Source organism: Heterodontus francisci, chromosome 10 (genome assembly GCF_036365525.1).
Source record: "Heterodontus francisci isolate sHetFra1 chromosome 10, sHetFra1.hap1, whole genome shotgun sequence".
Lineage (NCBI taxonomy): Eukaryota > Metazoa > Chordata > Chondrichthyes > Heterodontiformes > Heterodontidae > Heterodontus > Heterodontus francisci.
The window spans coordinates 67,995,314-68,015,394 of NC_090380.1; the positions used below are offsets into that span (position 1 = coordinate 67,995,314).

At 41.8% G+C, this 20,081-nt stretch overlaps 1 protein-coding gene across 3 annotated transcripts in view; it reads left to right on the forward strand.

Moving 5' to 3' along the window:
- Nucleotides 1–20,081, forward strand: part of kdm6a (lysine (K)-specific demethylase 6A) — a 311,647-nt gene that overhangs the window by 156,691 nt on the left and 134,875 nt on the right. For all 3 annotated transcript variants that reach the window (XR_010975826.1, XM_068040670.1, XM_068040671.1), the window contains exon 7: nucleotides 8,497–8,551. Coding sequence is in view for 2 of the 3 variants with exons in the window: in XM_068040670.1 (XP_067896771.1) it covers nucleotides 8,497–8,551 (55 nt within the window). In the remaining variant the exon portion in view is untranslated. The remainder of the gene's footprint in view (nucleotides 1–8,496; nucleotides 8,552–20,081) is intronic.

The window sequence follows — 20,081 nt, forward strand, 5'->3', positions numbered from 1 at the left end:
TTACAGCACAGAAGGAAGCCATTCGGCCTGTCGTGTACATGCTGGCTCTCTGCAAAAGCAACTCACCTAGTCCCACTTCCCTGCCCTTTTCCTCGTAGCCCTACAATTCTTTTCTCCAGATAATTATCCAGTTCTTTTTTTGAAGGCCTCGATTGAATCTACCTCCACCAGACTCTCAGGCAGTGCATTCCAGATCCTAACCCCTCGCTGCATGAAAAGGTTTTTTTCTCATGTTGTCATTACTACTTTTGCCAGTCACCTTAAATTGGTGTCCTCAGTTCTGGATTATTCAGCCAATAGGAACAGTTTCTTCCTACCTCCTCTGTCCAGACCCCTCATGATTTTGAACACCTATCAAATCTCCTCTTAATCTTCTCTTCTCCAAAGAGAACAGATCCAGCTTCTCCAACATATCCACATAACTGATGTCCTTCATCCCTGAAATCATTCTCATGAATCTTTTCTGCACCCTCTTTCAGGCCTTCAGAGCCTTCCAAAAGTGTGGTGCCCAGAGTTGGACACAATACTCCGTTTGAGGCCGACCTAGTGTTCCATACAGATTTATCATTTTTCCTAGTTTTTTAAATTCTGTGCCCCTATTTATAAAGCCCAGGGTCCCATATGCTTTATTAACCACATTATCAACCTTCAGTGATTTGTGCACATATACCCCCAGGTCCCTCTGCTCCTGCATCCTCTTTAGAATTGTACCGTTTAATTTGTATTGCCTCTCTTTGTTCCTACTACCAAAATGAATCACTTCACACCTTTCTGCATTAAATTTCATCATCTTGTCTGCCCATTGTCTGTCCTTTTGAAGTTTATCACTATCCTCCTCACAGTTCACAATGCTTTCAAGTTTTGTGTCATGCGCAATTTATTTACCTACAACCATACGCGTAACTGACTTCTAAAGCCATGAATTTCTGGTATTCCCTTCTATGTGATTGGTTGCATCTTTTTTGTTAATGAGGCAAAGCTCCGACCCACACTCTTATCCTTTATCAGCACATATCATTTAGCATAGTTAAGCGACCAGTGTTGCCGGTGACAATTAACTGTAATGCAAGGTCTACCTGGAGCATGGTTTCTCTTTATGTAAAACAGAAGCAAAAACATCACTCAGAAATGTCACAAGCTTTCAAATTGTTATTTCAAGCCTGTTGCTTGGTGGACAGACTCATTTTCTGAATGCTTTGAGCAATTTGTTTGCTTTGTTTATTTTCAAGGAATTTAAATCTGACAATTATAATTAAAATACTTTACTTAAATATTTTAATTGTAATTCAACACTTGGGTGGAAGAAACTGGGAGAGATGGGGCAGATCTGAACTGTAACACACATTTGCAATCGATAGTATTTGGAGGAACATGACAGACAGCAAATATGTGCTAGCTGTCATTTTTATACTAATGGATTGCTGGTGAATCCCCTGTGGCATTGCTCATAGTAAGTGCTTAGTCTTTTTTTAAGGGCAAGAGCGTTTCATGTTCAATACTATTATTTTCATGCTATTAGGTTTTTATGGGCCATAGTCAAATTGCTTTAAACAGGCTTGTTCCAAGGTCCATTAGAAACTATGGAGTTTGGGAGGTCATGTATTTTCCCTGTGATATAAATGCAAGTTTTTTTTAATTTAACAGAAAACTTCCTCTCAGCTACAGCTTGTTCATTGATATGTTCTGTTGTGATTTATTGATATTATGCGTGATACTTCAATCAAATGCAGATGTGACCCAAACTTTGTATTGGTTGCTCACGTGCAACACTTTGAAGTGTGCCACATACAGTTGACCCAAAACACTTAGAAACATACTTGAAGATTTTTTTGGCTGTAATTTCTCCCCCCCATTCCTATTCAAAATTTCTGAACTGGTTTATTTCCTGATGCAGTTGACCACTGTTCTAATTCCAGCAGAGGAATAGTTGCGCACCAAAGTTAGTGTTGCCATTGAAAGAGAAAATTGGGAAGGATTTATACTGATTGATATCCAGTTACCCTAATTGCAAGTGGCTTGTGTGCATTTGAGAGGACAGGGTTGGCTTTTGGTGTTGTTCAACCTCCTGCCCATAATCAAATAGCCTGCCTGTACTCAATGCATAGCTCATAGGAACACTAGAACAGGAGTAGGTCATCCAGACTTTTGAACCTCGACATAAGTAATCTGCTGTAGCTCTGTATCCCTTGATACCCTTACCTAACATCTGTTTGATAGCTAAAATTGTCCTAGCATCCACAGCCTTTTGAGGGAGAGAATTCCATATTTTTACATCCATATATGTATAATAGCTACTTGATAAATGGAACCATTCTCCAGTGACAGTTGCTACCTTTAGGAGAGGCAAAATGGGTGAAATAAATTATAATGGTCAGTATTGTCCGCTCAGATTTTATGAATTTTGGGCAAACAGAGGCAATGGCTTCTCACTTGCTGGCTGTGGTTACTGTCTATAGTAATTTTGTTTGTTTGTGCACTCTAAATATCAAAGGTTCCAGGAAAGAGCAGCTGCATAGAATGCTATGAGAACAGAGAACCCAAGGCTTTATTATTATTTGGCTGTTTAAAGAATGTCACCTGGGCGTGAGCAGTTGCTTTGCCTTTGGCAAAGGAAGTAATCAATGAAGATATGCATGGGGTACACTGGTTTTATATACTTAATGTCTTTTGTCTAGATAAAAAAATATTATTCTGGATAAAATATTTAAAACAACAACTTGAATTTATGTATCACCTGAACAGGAAAAACATGCCAAGGTGCTTCACAAAGGTGTAATTGGATAAAAATCGATGTCAGACCAAAGAAGGAGATATTAGAAGGGGTGACTAAAAGCCTTTTTGAAGAGCTTTGAGTCTTCAAGGCAGAGAAAGGTGGAGAAATTTAGGGATGTAATTTCTGAGCTTTGGGTCTGGATGGCTGAAGGCATGATCACTAATGAATGGTAGGATGAAAAGAGTTGGAGGATGCACGAGGTCAGAGTTGGAGGACTGCAGAGTTCTGAGAGTTGCAGAGCTGGAGGAGGTTGGAGATGAAGCAAAGCAAGCCCATGAAGTAATTTAAGAAAGGATGCAAGTGTTAAGTTTTGAAGTTGTGGGGGCAGGAGCCAGTGTAGATTCGTGAGCCCAGGGTTGATTTTAAAAAAAACGTATCTGGCTAGACTGTACGCTGAGAACTTCCAGTGAAAGTGCAGTTCTTACCAGAGTATAATGTCTTAAAACATCCAATGCTCTGGAGGTTGAAACTTCTTGACTCTTGTTTATTATACCTTGCCACTGCCAGTAATTCCAATGCAAGTCCAATATACAAAGCCTTCAGCTTCAACAAAAGCTCATGGTTTTTTTTCTTTCTGAAATAATAGTGAACCATATTGCTGTGCAACTTTGAATACCGTGGAGTATAGATATAACTGTTGAATAACAACTTTTTTTTCATTCTTTCTTAAACTTTTGAGTCAACTCTACTGTTAGAAATGCAAAACTTCTCATTTATAATGGACATCTGTGAAAGCTTGTTACCATGAATTTACATACATTGGTCACTATGTGGCACTGTATTTCCTTCCTCTGCACTCAATGCTTGGAGAATTTTTCATTTGCGCGTTTTGATCTGTCAGTTACTTGGTAATTGATATTTCTAATGTCCAACATAAAGATTTAAACAAAATAAAGTATTAACAGTAACATAATTAAATTTATCGATTGAGTTTTTTGTTTCGTAATATTTTATGAAGGTTTTATTGAAGGCCTCTGCCACTCAGTTAAGACTGGGTTCAGAATTAGTTTCTTCACAGTTGTGACCTTGTAAACTGAACTTAGCTTGTGTAGTCTGAAAGTGTGCAGTTAGTGGAATAGGGTAGGGATAGTGATGGGACTGAGGTGGTGGTAGTAAGAATGAGCTTTTGGGATGATGGTGCAGAGGAATTGACCCACTGAGGGCGACTTTTGCCCTCAGTTCTCTCTCCAGATACAACCTGCTGCTATTCCATCTGCCAACTCCCACCTCAAAGGAAAGAAGAGAAAGGAGTATGAGGCGATGTCAAAAACAGCTGAGAAGCAAGGAGACAGATAGAGTTGGAAGAGGAAAAACAGAAATGGCAGCACAAGTGATATCATGTTTTTCTATAAATATAAAATCAAAGTCATACATATTTTAAAAAGGACTATGCCTGACAAAATGGGGTTTTAGTTATATTTGCATTCCCTGATCTAGTTGTTCCCCATCCTGTAACCCTGCTTCACCTAAAGATAACTCTTCACCACCACTCCATCCACAGTCTTCCTCCTAACAGGAAAGGAGAGAGTGAGGAGTGTTGGGAAGGGGGAGATGCAAGAGAACAGGGAGAAGAGCAGAAATGAAGTTGGAGAGAAACATCGATACAAAGATAAGAGGCAGATAAGAAAGAGCAGAAATTCCATTTCACTCTTTGCAACACCACAGGGCATTAACAGAAGTGGTTTTAGTGGATTATCAACAATGTAATAGTTAAAATAATGCAAGCTGTTCCTGCACCCGTCAGCTGGAAGATTGTTTTGCAGCGTAACTTGCTGGAAGTCCGAGCTCATGACCACAGAATTGTTACAGCGCAGAAGGAGGCCATTCAGCCCATCGTGTCTGCACCGGCTCTCCGAAAGAGCAATTCACAGTGCCATTCCTCCGCCTTCTCCCTGTAACCCTGCACATTATTCATTTTCATGTAACAGTCTAATTCCCTTTTGAATGCTTCAATTGAACCTGCCTCCACCACACTCTCGGGCAAGGCATTCCAGACCTTAACCACTCGCTGCGTGAGAGAGTTTTTCCTCGTGTCGCTTTTGCTTCTCTTACCCCTTACTTTATATCTGCGCCCTCTCATTCTCGATCTTTTCACAAGTGGGGACAGTTTCTCCCTATCTACTCTGTCCAGACCCCTCATGATCTTGAATACCTCTATCAAATCACCTCTCAGCCTTCTCTTCAAGGAAAACAGGCATGACGTCTCAAGTCTAACTTCATAACTGAAGTTCCTCATCCCTGGAACCATTCTTGTGAATCTTTTCTGTACTCTCTCCAATGCCCTCGCATCTTTGCTAAAGTGCGGCGCCCAGAACTGGATGCAATACTCCAGCTGAGGCCGAACTAGTGTCTTATACAAGTTCAATGTAACTGCCTTGATCTTGTAATCTATGCCCCTATTAATAAAGCCCAGGATGCTGTGTGCTTTATTAACCGTTCTCTCAACTTATCTTGCCACCTTCACTGACTTGTGTACATACACGCCCAGGTCCCTGTACTCCTGCACCCCCTTTAGAATTGTACCCTTTATATTGTGTCTCCATGTTCTTCCTACCTAAATGTATCACTTCACATTTCTCCACATTGAACTTATCTGCCACTGATCCGCCCATTCCACCAACTTGTCTATGTCCTTTTGTAGTTCTACACTGTCCTCACAGTTCACAATGCTTCCAAGTTTCATGTCGTCTGCACACTTTGAAATTGTGCCCTGTACACCAAGGTCTAGGTCATTAATATATATATAGGGAAAAGCAAGGGTCCCAATGCTGATCCCTGGGGAACTCCACTACAAACCTTCCTCCAGCCTGAAAAGCATCCATTAACCACTACCTGTTGTTTCTTGCCACTCAGCCAATTCTGTATCCATATTGCTACTGTCCCTTTTATTCCATGAGCTATAACTTTGCTAACAAGTCTATTGTGTGGCACTATATCAGATGCCTTTTGAAAGTCCACATCCACCACATCAACTGCATTTCCCTCATCAGCCCCCTCTGTTACCTCCCAAAAAACTCCATCAAGTTAGTTGAACATGATTTTCCCTTAAGAAATCCATGCTGACTTGCTGGGATGAACAAAGGCAGTGGGAAAGAAACTGAAGAACAGAGAAGGAAATGGGTGAATCAGAGTCAAATCAGGTATGGAAAGAGAAATGAAGAAAGAAAAAGAAAGATTAGATTAAATTATTCCATATTTGGCATTTCATTAACAATTGTTGAGTGGGTAGTTGCGCTATTAATTGAGTACCAACCTTCTGCGGTCCGTTTAATGGGCAATTAATGTGCAAATGCTTAAAAATGATGAGGCAAGGGTGAGATGCCGTTTGAGCAAAGCAAACAATGGGCTGGTGCAAATCAACTGGCAAGTTCTGGCAATTCAAGTTCATGGCATATTTGTTGATCCCCTGAACTTGCTTACTGAGTAACTCACTAATAACTGTGCACTTCTTTAATAAGCCATTTTTTCCGGAGAGATTGGCCCCATATTTATTGATCAGATCTCTTGATTGGTTCCAAAAATATTTAATATTGCAAATTAATTGATCATCAAATTCTCACATTTGATTTTCAAGTAATGTGCTGTCTACATATGTATATCCAGCCACTTGATTTCTGCCAAATCCAGCAGACTTCAACACTAGATACTGTACCTGACATCTGTCATACTTGTAGCTGTTTCTTAAATGTTAAACAAATTATTACTTTGACACTTTCACACAATCAGCCATTTTTTTAGGACTGCTATATGCGGAGCTTAAGGTCATAAATATAAGATAGTCACTAATAAATCAGGAGGTAATTCAGAGAGAGCTCCTTCAACCAGAGGGTGAATAGAATGTGGAACTCGCTCCTGCAAGGAGAATTTGAAGGGTGGGAGGAGGCTCGTGTGGAGCATAAACACCAGCATGGACCTGTTGGGTTGAATGGCCTGTTACTGTGCAGTAAGTTCACATAATTTAATATGTACAGGTTTTTTGGAAAGATAATTTTGTGATTTATACTTTCGAGACTAGGAAAATCAATTGTATCGTAACTATCAGTCTTGAATGTGGAAGAAATGTTGAATGTAATGTCAGAATTTTATTATGGATTACATAAACTTTTTAAAAACTGATTCTCTCAATTTATGTAGGTATTTTGGAGTCCAGTTTTTCTTCTGATTTTTTTTCCAGTTTTAACCCTAAATAAACCTGAAAAACATTTTTAACAGTTTTTAATTGGCAATGTGATTTAATCTTTATATAAAAGGCTGCAACTATTTATAAGATTAAAACTATGCTATATAATGGAGCAATTTTACTCTTAATATGGAAGTCACTAGTTGTTGGTAAATGCAGTGTTTCATGTGGAACTGAGCTGTATGTATTATGAAAGTTCTAGATCTCAGTTAGTTCATCTTAGCTAGAGCAACAGTAGGGTTGCTACAGTTAGCCTTAGCACCACTGGGTTAGAGGGGTAAAAGATCAGTTAGGGATCCCTCTGCTGATTAGTATTCAGTAAGCCTTGCTTAAAAGTTTGTGCATACAAGGAAAGAATGGTTCAGGCTCTTTTCTGATGCCTGTTGTGGTTTTGTCAGTGCTTGTTATGAGGATAGTTACTTGGGCAAGGTACTGGGGGATGCCTTGCATCTGCAGATTTGTAGATTATTTGTGCTTTTAGAAAGTTGAAGGAGAAATAAACCAGTAAAAGAATGAAGCAAGTAATTCACGTACAAGATGGGCGGCGCAGTGGTTAGCACCGCAGCCTCACAGCTCCAGCGACCCGGGTTCGGTTCTGGGTACTGCCTGTGCGGAGTTTGCAAGTTCTCCTGTGACTGCCGGGTGCTCCGGTTTCCTGCCACAGCAAAAGACTTGCAGGTTGATAGGTAAATTGGCCATTGTAAATTGCCCCTAGTGTAGGTAGGTGGTAGGAGAATGGTGGGGATGTGGTAGGGAATATGGGATTAATGTAGGATTAGTATAAATGGGTCATTGTTGGTCGGCACAGACTCGGTGGGCCGAAGGGCCTGTTTCAGTGCTGTATCTCTCTATGACTATGGTGATCTAAACCAATTTATCAAAATTCAAGTTACCTCTGAATGCAGCTCATTAGCTACATAAACAATGAGAAGGACTGTACTAAAAACTGGTAATCTATTGCCAATTGTAATGAACAGAGAACTAAAGAAGCCCTTTTAGATGCTATTTTGAACAAAACTTCCAGTTGCCCAGTGTATATATTGTCTTCTGGAAGTTTAATTTGTGTTAGAAGCATTTTAGCTGCCATCTTTTCTGTGTACCTACATTCAGTTTCCTGGGTTTTTTCCCCGTGAGTAAAGTGGTTATATATCTGATTCCCAAACAAGTCTGCTCAGATTGTCTTGGCTTGGTAATCATGTTAAGTAAAAGCAAATGCATTGCAGATGTTTCCTTTGTGCTTTGCAGGTACTGCACTGGCGTTTACTGTCAGAAATGCATAAACTGAAGTATAATCTTAAACTGCTGCATTGAATACTCTAAAATTGTATTTTTTTGAGGTATTTAAAATATTGCTATTAAAAGCTGTAATTGTTTAGTTTGTACAGTGCTCAACTCTGCATTTGTTTTTCTTTCATTCCTGCTAGTCATGAAAATGGAAAATTTATGATTTATTTTAGTTTTTTTTCCTAGTTTCCTTGATTAATTCAGATCTGCTTGACTTTTTGTACTAAGTTTGTATTGATATAGTTTCTTTTTTCTACAGCATTTTCAGTTGGTGTTGATTGATTCCAACCCTTGCACTCTGTCCAAAGCAGAAAGTAAGTAATTACATTTTTTTTTGTTGACCTTGAGTGGGGGGGGGAGGGTGTGAATTCCCTGAAAATGTTTGTTCAATATGGACATAGCCTAGGGATATTTTGCATTCAAATTGTAGGTTTCTCAGTTAACATATTGAGAGTGTACTGTATGTTTTTGCATATTATGCTCACATCCCTCAAAAATCAAGTGCATATAATACATAGATTCTGAACAAAAATTTCTTTGCATGAGAATAGGGAATTATGGAAAAAAACTTTTGTTCTTTTTAAATGCAGCACTTGTTAAATTTAAAACCAGAACTGCAATGAAAAAAACCTTTTGGAAACCCTAAGTTTAATCAGATGAATCAAACAAGCATATAAAGGTGGATACCATTTAAGGTACATTCAGTTTGTACACAGTAATCATTTTCGTCACCTTGCACTGGGTCAGCTGAAAAATATAATTTGCAAGCCATCTATAGTATTAGATGTACATGTTTCTTGAAGCTGTTCAGTCTGTGTAGATGAATGCGTTCCATACATCCAATGTCTACTGGATGTCTTCCTCTAGAATAAAAGTTCACGTGACCTCCAGCAGTGAAGATGTACATGCCATTATGATTCTATCTATTCTACATCACTTGAAGAGCAGCTTTCATTGATTTGCTCACTGTTAGGACCAGTTGAGAAAGGGGTCCATGAGTTCCCTCTCAGCCTTTGCCTGGTTTGACTGTAATAGGGTTTAATTTTTAAAACACTGTGTTTTAGCTCCTCCCTCAGTGAGTCCTTATTCACTGCTCTCCAATTGTATGGCAAAGAAATCTACCAGACAGGTTTTCTTACATTTAGACAAGAAGGGTGGAAGTTTATTAACCGTAAACTCTAATTCGGTTAACGACTGCGAATACACGACGCGACCCCACTAGCATGTGACAAACGCACAAGCAGATAGAGACAGAAAAGTAGAAAGAATTAAGGGGAAACGTTTGAGATAATAGCTGGGATTTATTTACGCTCCTTCGAGTTCGATGTAGAGTCTTTGATTGCCGGTAAGTCTTGCCGTTTCGTTGGGACCCAATGCATGCTTTAAAACTTTTTTCGATGTAGAGTCTTTTCTCTCTTGAGGTTTAAGTGACTTCAGTGGATCTGGAGATTAGTGAGAGAGAGAGCTAGCCAGGAGAGAGTTCAGTTGCAATCTAACCCAAACTGTGCTGTGAGCAGTTCAAACAAAAGCTGGGCCAGCAGTTTTTAAAAAATCATTCATGGGATGTGGGCTTCGCTGGCTCGGCCAACATTTGTTGCCCATCCCTAATTGCCCATGAGAAGGTGGTGGTGAGCTGCCATCATGAACCGCTGCAGTCCATGAGAGGTAGGTACATCCACCGTGCTGTTAGGAAGGGAGTTCCAGGATTTTGACCCAGTGACAGTGAAGGAACGGCGGATAGTTCCAAGTCAGGATGGTGTGTGACTTGGAGGGGAACTTGCAGGTGATGGTGTTCCCATGCATTTGCTGTCCATGTCCTTCTGGGTGGTAGAGTTCATGGGTTTGGAAGGTGCTGTCTAAGGAGCCTTGGTGTGTTGCTACAGTGCATCTTGTAGATGGTACACACTGCTGCAGCTGTGTGTCGGTGGTGGAGGAAGTGAATGTTTGTGGATGGCATGCCAATCAAGCGGGCTGCTTTGTCCTGGATGGTGTCGAGCTTCTTGAGTGTTGTTGGAGCTGCACCCATCCAGGCAAGTGGAGAGTATTCCATCACACTCCTGACTTATGGCTTGTAGATGGTGGACAGGCTTTGGGGAATCAGGAGGTGAGTTACTTGCCGCAGGATTCCTAGCCTCTGACCTGCTCTTGTAGCCACGATATTTATATGGCTACTCCAGTTCAGTTTCTGGTCAATGGTAGCCCCTCGGATGTTGATAGTAGGGGATTCAGCGATGGTAATGCCATTGAATGTCAAGGGAGATGGTCGTTGCCTGGCACTTGTGTGGCACGAATGCTACTTGCCACTTATCAGCCCAAGCCTGGATATTGTCCAGGTCTTGATGCATTTCTACATGGACTGCTTCAGTATCTGAGGAGTTGCGAATGGTGCTGAACATTGTGCAATCATCAGCGAATATCCCCACTTCTGACCTTATGATTGAAGGAAGGTCATTGATGAAGCAGCTGAAGATGGTTGGGCCTAGGACACTACCCTGAGGAACTCCTGCAGTGATGTCCTGGAGCTCAGATGATTGACTTCCAACAACCACAACCATCTTCCTTTGCGCTAGGTATGACTCCAACCAGCGAAGCATTTTCGTCCTGATTCCCATTGACTTCAGTTTTGCTAGGGCTCCTTGATGGCATACTCTGTCAAAGGCTGCCTTCATGTTAAGGGCAGTCACTCTCCCCTCACCTCTTAAGTTCAGCTCTTTTGTCCATGTTTGAACCAAGGCTGTAATGAAGTCAGGAGCCAAGTGGCCCTGGCGAAACCCAAACTGAGCGTCACTGAGCAGGTTATTGATAAGCAAGTGCTGCTTGATGGCATTATTTCTTGACACCTTCCATCACTTTACTGATGATTGAGAGTAGGCTGATGGGGCGGTAATTGGCCGGGTTGGATTTGTCCTGCTTTTAGTGTACAGGACATACCTGGGCAATTTTCCACATTGCAAGGTAGATGCCAGTGTTGTAGCTGTACTGTAACAGCTTGGCTACAGGCGTGGCAAGTTGTGGAGCACAGGACTTCAGTACTATTGGGCGGCACAGTGGCGCAGTGGGTAGCACCGCAGCCTCACAGCTCCAGGGACCCGGGTTCGATTCTGGGTACTGCCTGTGCGGAGTTTGCAAGTTCTCCCTGTGTCTGCGTGGGTTTTCACCGGGTGCTCCGGTTTCCTCCCACATCCAAAAGACTTGCAGGTGATAGGTAAATTGGCCGTTGTAAATTGCCCCGAGTGTAGGGAGGTGATAGGGAATATGGGATTACTGTAGGGTTAGTATAAATGGGTGGTTGTTGGTCGGCACAGACTCGGTGGGCTGAAGGGCCTGTTTCAGTGCTGTATCTCTCAAAAAAAAAATCAAATATTGCCGGAATATTGCCAGGGCCCATAGCCTTTGCAATATCCAGTGCCTTCAGTCGTTTCTTGATATCATGTGGAGTGAATCAAATTGGCTGAAGTCTGGCATCTGTGATGCTGGGGACTTCAGGAGGAGGCTGACATGGGTCATCAACTCGGCACTTCTGGCTGAAGATTGTTGCAAATGCTTCAGCCTTATCTTTTGCACTGATGTGTTGGGCTCCCCCATCATTGAGGGTGGGGATATTTGTGAGGCCACCTCCTCCAGTTAGTTGTTTAATTGTTCACCACCATTCATGGCTGGATGTGGCAGGACTGCAGAGCTTAGATCTGATCCGTTGGTTATGGGATCGCTTAGCTCTGTCTATTGCATGCTGCTTACGCCGTTTGGCACACAGGTAGTCCTGTGTTGTAGCTTCACCAGGTTGCGCCTCATCTTGACGTATGCCTGTTGCTGCTCCTTGCATGCCCTCCGTCACTCTTCATTGAACCAGGATTGGTCTCCTGGCTTGATGGTAATGGTAGAGTGGGGGAGATGCTGGGCCATGAAGTTACAGATAGTGGTTGAGTACAATTCTGCTGCTGCTGATGGCTACAGCGCCTCATAAAAGCCCAGTTTTGCATTGCTGGATCTGTTAGAAATCTATCCCATTTAGCACGGTGGTAGTGCCACAGAACACGGTGGAGGGTATCCTCAATTTGAAGGTGGGACTTCGTTTCCACAAGGACTGTGTGGTGGTCACTCCTACCAATACTGTCATGGACAGATGCATCTGCGGCAGGCAGATTAGTGAGGGCGAGGTCAAGTATGTTTTCCCCTCTTGGTTCCCTCACCACCTGTTGCATGCCCAATCTGGGAGCGATGTCCTTTAGGACCCGGCCAGCTTGGTCAGTAGTGGTGGTACTGAGCCAGTCTTGCTGATGGACATTGAAGTTCCCCACTCAGAATGCATTCTGTGCCCATGCCACCCTCAGTGCTTCCTCCAAGTGGTGTTCAACATGGAACTGACTCATCAGCTGAGGGAGGGCAGTAGGAGGTTTCCTTCTCCATGTTTGACCTGATGCCATGAGATTTCATGGGGACCGGAATCAATGTTGAGGACTCCCAGACTCCCTCACGGGTGTATACCACTGTGCAGCCACCTCTGCTGGGTCTGCCCTGCCAGTGGGACAGGGCATACCTGGGGATGGTGATGGCAGTGTCTGGGACATTGTCAGGTATGATTCCTTGAGTGTGTCTATGTCAGGCTATTGCTTGACTTTTCTGTGGGATAGCTCTCCCAACTTTGGCACAAGCCCCCAGATGTTAGTAAGGAGGACTTTGCAGGGTCGACAGGGCTAGGTTTGCCATTGTCTTTTCCGGTACCTAGGCTGATGCTGGGTGGTCCATCTGGTTTTGTTTCATATTGACTTCGTAGTGGTTAGATACAACTGAGTGGCTTGCTTGGCTATTTCAGAGGGCATTTAAGAGTCAGCCACATTGCTGTGGGTCTGGAGTCACATGTAGACCAGACCAGGTAAGGACAGCAGTTCTCCTTCCCTAAAGGACATTAGTGAACCAGATAGGTTTTTTACAATAATCGACAATGGTTTCATGGCCATCATTAGACTAGCTTTTTAATTCCAGATTTATTAATTGAATTCAAATTCCACCTTCTACTGTGGTGGGATTTGAACCCAGAGCAATACCCTGAGTCTCTGGGTTGCTAGTCCAGTAACAATACCACTATGCCACTGCCGCCCCATGTTAATCATGTGACTAGTTGTTTTAACAAACTCCCGCGTTTGTGGATTCTCCACCTTAGCAGACATCCTGGAATGCTGGCTTTCTTACACATTTACTGTGTGTCTGGGTTAATTGGATCAGGGAGCCATTCTGTTGTCTGCAGGCACTGTCTTTTAGTATACAAATGTTTTCCAGCCACTGCTGATCTCTTTATACAAGTCATCTCTCCCTTCCAGCAGCAGTTTAAAATTAATGTTCATATGACGAAATTAAAATGCCTCATTCTTGGCAGGTGGGGTCTTCATGACAACTATATGCAACAATTATAATAGGCACATCATTCCCCCAAAATCTCAATTAATCCAGAATAAGTACAGAATGTTTAGTGATAAGCAAAGTATCACGACCAGCATCACATTCCTGATCTAATCCACTGTTGGGGCTGCATACATTTATCCTTTCAGGATGTACTCCTCTGAGTGCCCCAACGAAATATTACTGTAGGGGATGGAGTTAGCTTTAAATGTGTGTGCAGGTAACAGTTCTGCTTGTTATGCAATAACCTCAGTGGCGCTCAGTTTGGGTTCCGCAGGGCCACTCGGCTCCTGACCTCATTACAGCCTTGATTCAGACATGGACAAAAGAGCTGAACTCGAGGTGAGAGTGACTGCCCTTGACATCAAGGCAGCTTTTGACCGAGTATGGCATTAAGGCGCCCTAGAAAACTGGAGTCAATGAGAATCGGGGAAAACTCTCCACTGGTTGGAGTCATATCTAGCGCAGAGGAAAATGGTTGTGGTTGTTGGAGGTCAATCATCTGAGCTCCAGGACCTCACTGCAGGAGTTCCTCTGGGTAGTGTCCAAGGCCCAACCATCTTCAGCTGCTTCATCAATGACCTTCCTTCAATCATAAGATCAGAAGTGGGGATGTTCATTGACGATTGCACAATGTTCACCATTCGCAACTTCTCAGATACTGAAGCAGTCTGTGTAGAAATGCATCAAGACCTGGACAATATCCAAGCTAGGGTCGATAAATGGCAATTAACATTCGCGTCTCACAAGTCCCAGGCAATAAACAGTTCCAACAAGAGAGAAACTAACCATCTCCCCTTGATATTCAGTGGCTTTACGATCACTGAATCCCCCATTGTCAACATCATGGGGGCTACCATTGACCAGAAACTGAACTGGAGTAGCCATATAAATATCGCGGCTACAAGAGCAGGTCAGAGGCTAGGAATGCTGCAGCGGGTCACTCACCTCTTAACTCCCCAAAACCTGTCCACCATCTACAAGGCGCAAGCCAGGAGTGTGATGGAATATTCTCTACTTGCCTGGATGGGTGCAGCTCCAACAATACTCAAGAACCTTGACACCATCCAGGACAAAGCAGCCCACTCGATTGGCACCCCATCCACAAACATTCACTCCCTCCACCACTGACGCACAGTGGCAGCAGTGTGTACCATCTACAAGATGCACTGCAACAATGCGCCAAGGCTCTTTAGACAGCACCTTCCAAACCCGCAACCTCTATGACCTAGAAGGATCAGGGCGACATGGGAACACCACCACCTGCAAGTTCCCTTCCAAGCCACACACTATCCTGACTTAGCACTCTATTGCCGTTCCTTCACTGTCACTGGGTCAAAATCCTGGAACTCCCTTCCTAACAGCACTGTGGGTGTACCTACCCCACGTGGATTGCAGCGGTTCAAGAAGGCAGCTCACCACCACCTTCTTGAGATCAATTAGGGATAGGCAATAAATGCTGGCCAAGCCAGTGACCCCCACATCCCATGAGTGAATTTAAAAAATGCATTTGACCATCAAGCTTTTGATTCCCAGAAATACTCATGGCAATCAGTTTGGTGCCTTTTGTGGCAGTGTTACACTTGTATGGCATGTCAAACATCAATGGGTAAGGTCCAGTCTTCTGCACTGGTTCAGTATGATCAACTGAAATTGTATATCTTTTAATCCAGCAAGCAGATTCTGTACAATTCGACTGCACCTCTGCAAGAATCTGTCCCCTTTTTTCCGGATACTTTAATTAATGCTTTTTCTGTTAGCGAGATGTGTAAGGGTTAAATTTCTCACCCAAATGCATATTATACACCAGGGAATGTTGGACTTTATGGTTTACAGGAAGTATCAGAATATTCCTATTTTCAAAATTGTGTATTTACGGATCACTGTTTTGATGGACAGTACATAGGGAAGGGTACTACAGTAGTTGCCTTGAATATTTCATGGAAAATACTCCTTTTCCTTCTAGAAAGTGGTTTGAAGAGTAAGAGCAGGCAGAGAAATAAATATTTCCGTGCCAGCCTTGGAAGTAGTGTAAACATAGTGGCCTCAATTGGGTTGTGAGGGTTTAACTTCTATTTAAAACTTTTACAGCTTGATTGCTGTAATAATTGTGCAGTGATGGTTTATTGGAATACTTTTGAATCGATTCTACCCAAAGTTATTACATTGATAAATGGAGCTCATTAGCTGTTTGAAAACCTATTTTTATATTTAATCTGTTTATATCTTTATCTCTGCCATTCTCTATCAGCTTGGATCACAGACTTTCAGAAAAATGTATTATCCATGCATAGCATAACCCTTATTACTTGGTTGCTGAAAAACGTTCAACTATATCTCCATGTATCCTTGCAAGAGCATCAGTGCAGCAGAGAAGCTCAAGATCTTTGGTATGGTGAGATGCGTAGAAACATAGAAAATAGGAGCAGGAGTAGGCCATTCGGTGCAGCAGAAAGTCACTGGATATCATTTTCAGGAGAATGACGCTAACTGTTACTGCACAAAAACTTGGAAAGCTCCCTTTAAAAAAAACTGGCATTCACCAATGAGAGGCATCAAGGAGGAATTGGAATCAGAAAGATTAAAATCTAAATTAAACTACAGTTATATTATCCTGGGAGGAAAAGCAGTTGCAGTACAGTGTGCAGTTCTGGTCACCGCATTACAGGAAGGATGTGATCACACTAGAGAGGGTACAAAAGGGGATTTAAGAGGATGTTGCCAGGAGTTGAGAATCTTTGCTACGAGGAAAGATATTTTAAATTTAGGCAAAAAAAGCGCTTTGTTTGGATTGTTCGGACTGACATGGGAGGAGTGCACTGTCTTTTCTAGTTCCACTTCTTCACGGGTCACAACATATATTTAAATGTTTACCCAGTTACTGATCTGGTTAATCATAGACTCTACTCTTCATCGCAAATAAAATACACCAACCAGGTTTCTTCAATAAACAGCAAAATTATCAGTTTAGTATAAAACAAGACTTAACCATGTACAATAAGTTGCTTTGAAGTTTAGTGACTAGTGTAATGTAGGCAAACACCTGGACTTATTGCCACAAAATCCCACACAAGAGCATTGAGGAAAATGAGTTCAATGGAAGGAAAATCAGGTGAAGTCTATAACGAGTAGGCTATCCTCTCTTCCAGTTTGCCACTCAGGTTTTGAGGACAGAATGTGGTATTCCACCAGTTTTTCAATAATTAACTCAGCAATTATAACTGTATCATTTGTGTTTCTGGAGACAAGAAAAAAATTTACAACTCTGAAATAGAAAGAAAATTCTGAAAATGCTGGAGGTGCACTAGAAGTCAGTCAATGTCCAAAGAAAAAAGACTGCTTAAATGTGTTCCACATATGTGATGCAGGGTTCTTTTCTTTCTTTTGGGCCTCCTTATCTCGAGAGACAATGGATACGCGCCTGGAGGTGGTCAGTGGTTTGTGAAGCAGCGCCTGGAGTGGCTATAAAGGCCAATTCTGGAGTGACAGGCTCTTCCACAGGTGCTGCAGAGAAATTTGTTTGTTGGGGCTGTTGCACAGTTGGCTCAGATGCAGGGTTACGCACTTGAAAAGTCATATATTGACTGACCTGTCTATCTTCCACTTGCTGTTTACCAGTTTCTGTTTTTCTTTATATTCTGCAATTGTCTTTTCTGATCTGTTATAGGCCCTTAGTGTAGGTAGGTGGTAGAGAATGTTGGGGATGTGGTAGGGAATATGGGATTAATGTAGAATTAGTATAAATGGGTGATTGTTGGTCGGCACAGACTCGGTGGGCCGAGAAGGGCCTGTTTCAGTACTGTATCTCTCTGACTCTATGACATGTCCATTTGTGTGCGAACAGGCTCCTGCCAGTTAGATGAAGTTGTGCAATTAGTTGAAAAGTTCTGCTGTAACATTAGTTGCAGACTTATTTTTTCCAATTCTGGTCTTAACATTTATCAAATAGATCTTAACAAAAAATCACTTAAAGTGGTGTGGCAACGTCATTTTGGCATTAGTGGCAGTCAGCACTTGTACATAGTAACATCAGCAACCTCAATTTTGCTGCATTTTAAAGTGATTGCGAAATGTGATTTCTCCCTTTTGCTCTTGCCTCTCCTCTGGAATTCAGCTTTTTTGTCCATATTTGGACCAAGGCTGTAATGAGGTTTGTGGCCGAGTGGTCCAGGTAGAACCCAAATGGAGCATTGCTGAGCAGTTATTGGTGAGTAAGTACTGTTTTATAACTCTGTTGATGACATCTTCAGTCACTTTACTGCTGATTGAAAGTAGGCTGATGGGTGGTAATTGGCCAGATTAGATTTGTCTTGTTTTTTTGAGGACAGGACAATTTTCTACTTTGTCAAGTAGATGCCAGTGTTATAGCTGTGCTGGAGCAGCTTGGCTGGAGGCATGGCTGGATCTGAAGCACAGGTCTTCAGCACTACAGCCGGGTTGTTGTTAGGGCCAATAGTCTTTCTGTATCCAGTACCTGAGCCGTTTCTTGATATCCCGTGAAGTGAATTGAATTGGCTGAAGACTGGCATCTGTGATGGTGGAGACCTCAGGAGGAAGCAGAGAGGGATCATCTGCTGGGACTTCGAGCTGAAAGTGCAAAAGACGAGGCTGAAGTGGCTCCCCATTGTTCAGGATGGGGATGTTCATGGAGCTTCCATTTCATTAGCTGTTTGGTAATTGTCTACCACCATTCATAACTGGGTGTGGCAGGATTGCAAACCTTTTGATCAGATCCATTGGTTATGGGATTACTTCACTCTAGCATGCTGCTTCCACCATTTTCCATACATGTAATCCTGTGTTGTCATTTCACCTGGGTATGCCTGGTGCTGTTTGAAAGAAAAATATTAAATAGTCCCAATCTAATACCAAGCTATTCTTTTCTAGAATAGTTTCATATTTGTTGTATTTCTTATCATTGATTCTTGTATTCTTTCGAGGATTCCAATTGGACTGCCAAGATTAAAGTTTTTTCAGATCTTAAATTTTCCTGAAAACAGTCTGAGTTTAGAATACCTGTGATCAGATTGAAAATGACTGGCTATCATACCTATAACTGAACAGCTACTGAAGGAATCAGTGACAGCTGACCACTGTTTTTCCAGCATCCTTGGTTATGGAAGTTGGACCATAGTGCTGGTGGGTTGTGAGCGTATTGCTTCTGTCCAAAAAGAGTGAAACCAAATAATCAGTCAGCCTAACATTGGGAGTGGGTAAGCTTCTAGAGACCATAATACATAACAAAATCAATACTTGCTTAAAAAGACTAGGATTAGCTAGGAACAAGAACAAATCTGTAAAAGTCAAATCATGCCTGACATTTCGTAGCATTCTTTGGGCAGATAATAGTTTCATAGTTTCAGGAAATGCAGTGACTGTTATGTACATGGATTTTCAAAAGACATTTGATGAGCTCTCACCTCAAAATCTTTTTTGTAAAATAAGACATCCCATGTTAAAGGAAATGTGGCTGAATGGCTAGTAAGTTTATTTAAGGACCGGAATGGAACAGTGCCTAATGGATTTTTTGGGACACGAGACATATAAGAAAAGATGCTCTTTGTGGGTCAGTGTTGAGACCATTGCCGTACTTAGTATGTACAAATAATCTGGAATTTATCTAAGAGGCAAAATATTAAAATGTTCATGTGGCACACATGTTAACTGAAGAGTTCATGCAATTTCAGGAGGATGTAGGCAAAGATCTTGGGGCACATAGATGTCAGATGAAAGTCAATGCAGAGAAATGAGACTGATCCATTTTTGGAGAAGGAATAATAGGAAGAATATATGAGTATAATTTTGTTTTGGTAGTCAAAGAGTCAGAGAGTTATACAGCACAGAAACAGGCCCTTCGGCTCATCGTATCCATGCCGGCCATTCTAATCCTATTTTCTAGCACTTGGTCCGTAGCCTTGTATACTATGGCATTTCAAGTGGAAAAGATAAGCGGACTGAGTGCAAAATGGGCTGGCAATTCACTATTGCCTGTTTGGCACAATGGCCTAAGGCAAATTTATAATCCATATGCACCAAATACTAAAGCTTAAGAAAATGTAGAAGAGAGACAGGGTTTCACATATGCAATTTTTACAAAATTGGGAGAAGATATTGATAAAAATTTGTGTTTAGAAATTAAACATATGGGGAACAGAGTATAAAAGCAAAGAGGTAAAGTTAGACCTGTATAAATGACTAGTTAGGTCATGTTTAGAATATTTTTGTTTTGGAGACACAATTTAGGAAGGCTGTCAAGGTCATGGAATGTAGGAAAGATTTACTTTTAGCTACTCAAAGGAAAAAATTATTCTTCGTTAATGTACAGCAAGGAAGAATATGCTGCTGGTGTCATAGTGAATGAGGATGTAGTTGAAATACTGGATGGGTTAAAAGTTGATGGAGGTATTAGAAAGGCTGGCTGTACTTAAAATTGATAAGTCGCCACAG